Genomic DNA, 7,681 nt, shown 5'->3' with positions numbered 1-7,681 from the left:
CAAAGTAGAGCTTGTAGTCACCACGTTGAAACATTAGTTCATCCATATATCGGACCGTGGATTTGTAATAACATTTTTGCAAAGCATGTGATGGGCGAGCAAGGGATGCCATTCCACACCCATCAGGGCATCAACCCACCTCCCAAAACAGGGCACCCCGAAAAGTGCCTCTAGTGTTGGGGTAGGTCGTAACCTTGTAAGAATGCCCCAACCCAAGTCAGGTTGCAAGTCTTCATCGGTACAACTTCATATCAATGTTGAAAAAGTCATTAGGCATTCCTGTGTCGATTGACTAGAGAGTAACGAACTTGAGAAGTATTCAAATTGGGTAAATTATAAAGAAATTAATTTTGGAAAAACTATATATAACAAAACAACAAAATGTTTAATGAATAACTAAATATATGATGTATGTTAAATTAATTACTTAACAATTATAGTTGTTAATTGAAAAAAATCAAAATTCGTAAGTCCGGCTGATTTGACCAAGTTTTTCCAAGTTGGCCGTGATAGCTGAGTTGGACTGATTTGCTCCGAGTTTGATCGATTCCGATTTTTTTGATCGATTTTCACAAAAACGCCTCGATACATATCTGATTCCAAATACTTGATCGAGTAGACCGAATTTTACAACACCGCTTCATATACATGGTCATGCTGAAATAACATTAAAACAAGTTATCTTAAAATATCATGGAGCAGTTGAGAAACAAAATTTTACGTATTCTAGATTGGTTATTTGTGTTCTTAAGAAGCTTTTCGTGTTCCAAACACAAAGTTCTACAAAAAAAATATGCTACTTATCCTCATTATCATTTCCAACTAAGCTAACTATTAACCATTAATCAAAACTATGTATTTGGCCTTAAGTTCATCATAAGCTAAGCTAACTATTAACGATTAATCAAAACTATGTATTTGACCTTAAGTTCATGAAGTCCTGGACAAGTTTTTGTGTTCCAAACACAATGACTGTATTCCTGACAATGTTTATCCGTTCCGAGTATTCCTGACAATGTTTTTCCATTTTAAGTAATGATTTTAAACTATCTAAATCGATGAAATGTTAACAAGATATACAAAATAGAGATAATATTACCATAATAGGATAACCTCGTCATAAAAAAATGAGAGTGTCTTGACCTAGTGGGGGAGGGGGAAGGGTTGGGAGATATTCCAAAAACTATATATAAATAGGACCATTATCGGATCCAAAATGACTCATTCGGAAAATATTGGACATTTTTTAAAAGCACTTACTTATTGATTATATCTTTTAAAATTTGCTTTAAATATGGTCAGTTTTATTAACATCCCTTAATAATAATAATATTTTTTTTTAAATTTCATCGGCTTTAACTTGGTACATACAAAACATACTTAACTTTTGTTTTCCTATGGTCATAGTTGTTTGAACCAAGGAAAGCAAAAGATGCGGTTCTTCTGTCTCCTCTTTATCTTTCCTTCTAATTCTGATCTTAGAATCTTAATTTTCACTTTCTCCCCTCCTTTCTTTTCCTTTTCCCAAAATCCCCCCTTCTTTTACTTTTTTTTTTAACTCGCAAACTGTCACTCTCCAATCTCCATTCCATCCATTCATCCTCTTTATCTTTGCTTCTAATCCCGAAATGAGTATCTTGATTTTCACTTCCACCCCTCCTTTCTTTCCCTTTCGAAATATACCCCCTTCTTTTACCTTTTTAACTCACAAACTGTCACTCTTCAATCCATCCATTCATCAATCATCATCCTCTTTATCGTTGCTTCTAATCCCGATATGGGTATCTTAATTTTCACTTCCACCCCTCCTTTCTTCCCTTTTCCCAATACAGCCCTTTTACTTTATCATTTCACAAACTGTCACTCTCCAATCCATCCATCCATCCATCCATCCATCCATCAACTTGGGATCAACCAAAACCAAAAGAAACAAACATGAAACATCCCTCCCTTCTTTTCAAGAATTTGTCCTTTCCCATCTTTTTATCATTTTATTTCAAATATGTACAACTCTTACCATTTTAAGAATTGCCTCAAAAGCACCACATTACCACATGTTTCTTCCTTCCCTTAACTTTATATTTTATAGTATCATATTATTTATAATTACTTCTTCCATGTAATCATTGCACAAAAGTATATGAAACATATTCAAACCTCAAAAACAAATGTATAATTCAATTTCATAAAATTTGTCGAACAAAATTAGCAAATTAACCCATTAGCAATTGCACGATTCTTGCCAAAATGTGTCGTTTCATATACAGGAAGCTCTTCACACTCCTTCAAAGCTAACAAGTGATCAAGTTCGAACAAATCTGAACTTGAATCACTTTTGGTATCATCATCATCATCATCATCATAAGAGTTGTAATCTTCATCCTTCGTTAAATCTTGTGTATCATAAATGAACTTTTGGCCACAGGGACGTGAATCTTCGTCGATGATTACACTCACCGGGTAAAATCTAACAGTTCTTCGGATTCCATTGTTGAGCTTCTTCTCCCTTGATCTTGGAGAATTTTTGCTCAAACATGACCTTGTAAATGAAGAAGCTGATGAACATGTAGACCCATGTGTCGATTTTGATGTTCTTTCACTCTTTTTATGATCGAAACATGGTGGATTCAAATCTTTCGGGTTCTTGACTTGGCCATTTGCGAAAAGAGATGTGAGGAACGTCGTGAGTCGACCTCCAGGTGAGATTGGTTGCTTTATCTTCTTCAGGTTCGCGTAAATCTTCAATGCTCGAGCTTTTGATTTGATTAAAGCCCCACGATCGATTCCATTTGTTTGATGATCATCCGAACAGTAGTAGAACTCCATCTGCTGATGCTTTTTCGAAAACCCGTTAGTTTTTACGGATTCTGGCCTACTGAAAGGTCCAAAACAAGAAGGTTTATGAAACCTGGAGCCACGGAAACTTTCTGGTTCAGAGAACCATATTCCATAGCTCGAATCAGAAGAGCTCGTCCCCGAACTGAAGAAAAAAGGGTCGTTATCAATGACTGGTTTCCGGTAGACGTCGGGTATTGATGAAGGCCTCGTTCGAGTGTTTATGTTTTTTTCGTTTTGTTTCATATTCATCCATTTCTCTACCAAAATAGCTCGCCGGAGACTCGCCACTGCTTCGTCCTCCACTGCACTGCTCGCTTTTGGTCTGCCGCCACTGCCGCCGCTGCTGATGCTTTGTTTCTTTGAAGTTTTCTCTTCTCGGCCGGATTTGACGTCGTCGCCGTCCATGGAACGGTAGATTTCATCAAGAAGGCTTGACGAAAAAGATGGGTTTGGTGTGTTTTTTCTCGGTTTCTCTTCTTTGACTGATTTATGACTCCAACGATACATTGTCGTTTGTCTTCGACGGATCTTTGATATGACAAGTGACAACGAAAGAGAAGGAGAATCGAAAAGTGTGTATAGAGAGAGAGAATGGAAAATGATTGAATATTTAGAGAGAGAAAGTGAAATGAGACTGTGAACAGGGTGTAAGAGACGATTTTATAGGAGATAAAGACAGAAAGAGACGCGTGCATGGTGGCAAGTGATCGGAAAATTCTTTAAAGAAGGTCATTTGATTACGACTTTACTTAAATCACATAATTCTTTCTTTTTCTACAAATTTGATTGCCAACGGTATTTATTAAAATATAACTTAAAAAGCATCTCTGATCTCACGATGAACAATTTACTTATTCCCTAAGGTTAATCGTAACAACGTAAGATCATTTCATCCTATATATAAAAATCGATTTTGGTCATGAAATTCCCTTTAGGAGAACAACACAAACTAGAAATCTAGAATGACAAAATCGTCATAATAAAATTTAATTTAGAATAAGATTCGTTATGTACCACATCTCACTTAATTTTTAGGTATTTTGAGATTGTTTATTTGAAATATTTATTGATCTATTATGACTTGAAAATTGATAGTGATAATAAAGAGTATTAAATGTTTAAATAAAAGGATTTTATAAACATTTATTGATTTAAATCATCAAATTTTGATACATTTACTATTTAATTAATGACTTATTTGAGTAGTTTTTGATAATAATGTCTTCATTATAAGAAATTATAAGAACCATGTGTAAATCACTAAAACTTTAATATTATCAATTTATTACGGATGAACTTTGAACCGGACGGAATAGAACCAGCTTTTGACCGGAAGTGAATTTGTCAAATTATATATACTGAGATTCGGACTATCGGTGTCAATGTCGGTGTCGGTTTTTCGGTTCTTTTTTTTCATAATGGAACCCGATTCTTGATTTGCACTGAAAATAGGTGTTTTTATAGTCTAAAATAAACTATATATACCAAATTATATGTTGTAACAAATATCATGTAATTCCAAATTCATACAAGTGAGTTATATGTATTTAAAACAAACGGAGCAAAATATAAAAAATGTTGAAACATAAAACACGTACCGTTGATATGATGTCTTCCGAGTTCTGTAACTAATTCAATATGTAACGAAAATATGTGTTCTTACAATCTAAAATGAACTACAAACACCAAATTACATGGTGAGAAAAAATCAAATAATTCTGATTTCATACGAGTAAGTTGTACGTATGTTAAACAAACAAAACAAAATAAATATACATATGTTAAAAAATAGAACAAAATAAATAAGTTGCTAAAACACGAGAAAAAATATCGGTCCAGTTTTTGTATGTTAATCGGGTTTTGATGGACTGAAACGGTCTTAAAACTAGGACTGAATATTGACAATACGAGGAACGGCTAACCAAGTCGTTAAAGTAAATCCGGTCCAGCTCTAATTACCCGGTACTTCCATCTATCCTTAAGTTTTAATACTAGATAAACTAAATGACCAAACTCTATCAACAACCTTATAAATTAAGTTTTTTTCCCCACACTATATGAGACAGCAAGACTTAATTCCGTTTATTTATTTGGTGTTTTACTAGATGATAAATATATATTAGAACTTTGTTTTATATATTTATCGAATTGATTATTTATTCTTACAAAGTAATTCATAACATAATAACTCAATCACTCAAAACCAAGAACTTGTTATTTATGTCTTAAATACAAAGATTCTTGTTAATAATTGATTGGTTGGTATATGAATGTTCAATTAATTGGTTGTTCGAGTATTCAACAACTACATAATTCTTCATGCAAATAATTTTTTTCCTTGAAAAGTTAATGTACATATCATCGTTTTCACCGAGAAATACTTTGTTTTATACTCTATAATGAATTTTTAATTAGTCTTGGTATATGATATCAATTTAAGTTGAAAAAACCATCATATATGAAAAAACCTCAAACGAACTTTTGTATATCTAAAATATGAACATTTTTGCCTAAAATTTTACAAAGAACAATTAGTTTTGTGGAATAAAAAATATATATCTGATTATCAATAGAAAAATCAAATATATATAATGATTGCTTTGATATGGTTACACAGTTTTAAAAACTATAAGATATTTAAATAATTTAAAGGAATATCATACAATTAGTTGTCTGGATACCTTCATAAAAATAGTTGACTGAGAACCCCCTAACTCTCAGCTGAAATGGATTGACATGTTGGATGGAGTTTAGTTTTGAATCCTACATGTTATCTTTTGAAGAATGACAACATAAATATATGTGGGTGAATTGTTTTACTAATTGTATTTAAGTGTAATTGATTGATTTGTTGACCAAAATCAATCTTGATGAATATTAAATAAATAAGGAAGGTGTCAAGTGCACACTTGTTTAAATTTATAAAGATTCAAAGTAGACTGACATTTAAGGACGTAACTCCTAAACGAACAGGGTGTGAGGGCAACACCCTTGGGAGCTGGGTCCAATGGACGGTACACCCAGCCCCTGGCGGGGTCCAATGGGTAGAGCCCTTGGTTGGGGTCCAACTGTAGAAATTTTTTATTTGGGTTATGTTGCTATATCAAAAAATGCATTAAAATCCGGCTTTTTGGAAAATTGACTTACTTTGACCCTTATCCTAAAATCAGTTTTTTATGACACTTTTGTTGGTTTGGTGATAGTTTGAAATTGTCATGTGATAATTTTCACACAGAAAACTATATACTCGTTTTTGGTCATTTTCTGGTACACTTCAAGAACATTTCCACTAACATTCTCCCAATTTCTAACAGTATACAAGTCTTTAAATCCTTGTCTTCACAAAAAGGATCATTGTAACAAAACCGACTTTCACATATGGGCAGTTCCATCACCCACCGATGTGTCAAGCATTTTAGCAAATACATTAGGCGACACAAAGAAATGTGTCTCTAAATGGCAGATTATGTTTTCCAACAACCACAAAACCAAAGTTTAAAAAACCAATACGATAGATTTGTCACGGATTGATGGCGAACTTTTACCGACAGACTGTATAGAGATGGATCAGCTAAGCTTGCGACGGATACAAGGGTTTATGGTATGGTGATGGGAAGTTTCGTGACGAATGACCATCATAATCCAATGATAATTTAACTCTTCTTTTTAAAATATTTATACAATTACAAAGATTCCAGATTCTTTTGTAATGCTTAAAACTCTAATTAAAACAAATAAACAAATCTAGATTTTCAGTATCAACCAAGCAATGAACGTAAACAATGTGGTGGATCCCATTATTTGCATCAGATGAAAAAAGTAATGAACTACTATCATGATATGGTTTGAAGGTGAACAAAGAAGGCATTCCATCTTCAAAACACTTTAAAAGAAGGTTAGATTAATTTTTATTCATTTTTTACAAATTAAGAAAAGAAGATGATATACTTATTCATTTTATTCATTTTTCCAAGTCGAAAATTGTCATATTTTGAAGCTTATAGACAAGGAAGACGACCATGTGATTAAGCTCGATTAGGGTTTTAGCGAGGCAGGAGAATCGAGCTATTTCAATGAGGGTAACAAGGGGACAACTAATAATTAAGGATTAGTTATGCAATCGGGACACAGGTTGGTGGTAAAAGAACTAAGAATATATGAAGTGACGAAAATGTCCACCACGTGTATCCCACATGTGGGATTTAACGAAAAGCACCATAAAAAACTTATTTTGGACCATTTGTGCTAGTCCAAAACCATTTGGACTAGAATATCAATTTTTGATAAGCTGTAACATCTAATGCAGGTACTCGATTTCTCATTGTTGATGGGTTTTGAGCATTCTAAGACTCCTAAGGTGTTCATGCAACCCTAAATACCTTGGATCTATGTTTTCACTAATTATACATGCAATGGTGTTTCCAGGGTATTAAACCTATAACTAGCATACAATTGTCATATACCACACAAGAATCTAGTTAGGATAACATACCTTATGGTGGAGATTGAAGTCTTAATGTACCTAGCCTTAAGAGCTTAGCCCCAATAGTGTGGAAGCCTCAAGTGGAATCACAACACATCATGGACAAAGCAGGAACTTGAGAGAGGATCTTCATGCACCCAAAACCATCATGAACTCCAAGAATACACAAGTGTCGATTTTGGGGAATGAAGTATGTATTTATATGTGGGATTTCTAGGGTCATGGATATAACCCAAATCCATACCCATGGGTCTCATGATCCATGGTTCATGTGGCCCAACTCTTTATGTATCCATACATAAACTTGGTCCAACATGGATCACAAGCCCAACACACATGAATATAACTAATTAACATAAT

At 33.7% G+C, this 7,681-nt stretch overlaps 1 protein-coding gene across 1 annotated transcript; it reads right to left on the bottom strand.

Moving 5' to 3' along the window:
- Nucleotides 1–2,150: 2,150 nt before the first annotated feature.
- Nucleotides 2,151–3,461, bottom strand: LOC145071312 (protein BIG GRAIN 1-like B). Its single transcript, XM_079018215.1, has one exon. It carries the CDS (start codon nucleotides 3,343–3,345, stop codon nucleotides 2,206–2,208), a length of 1,140 nt encoding a protein of 379 aa, XP_078874341.1. The 5' UTR covers nucleotides 3,346–3,461; the 3' UTR covers nucleotides 2,151–2,205.
- Nucleotides 3,462–7,681: the final 4,220 nt, after the last annotated feature.

Source organism: Lactuca serriola, chromosome 8, assembly GCF_051521515.1.
Source record: "Lactuca serriola cultivar US96UC23 chromosome 8, Lser_US96UC23_V15, whole genome shotgun sequence".
NCBI lineage: Eukaryota > Viridiplantae > Streptophyta > Magnoliopsida > Asterales > Asteraceae > Lactuca > Lactuca serriola.
This window is presented reverse-complemented; position numbering and strand designations above follow the sequence as displayed.

Excerpts from the sequence above, each read along its gene's own strand:
- LOC145071312 (XM_079018215.1), bottom strand. The coding sequence starts at position 3,345 with ATGTATCGTTGGAGTCATAAATCAGTCAAAGAAGAGAAACCGAGAAAA.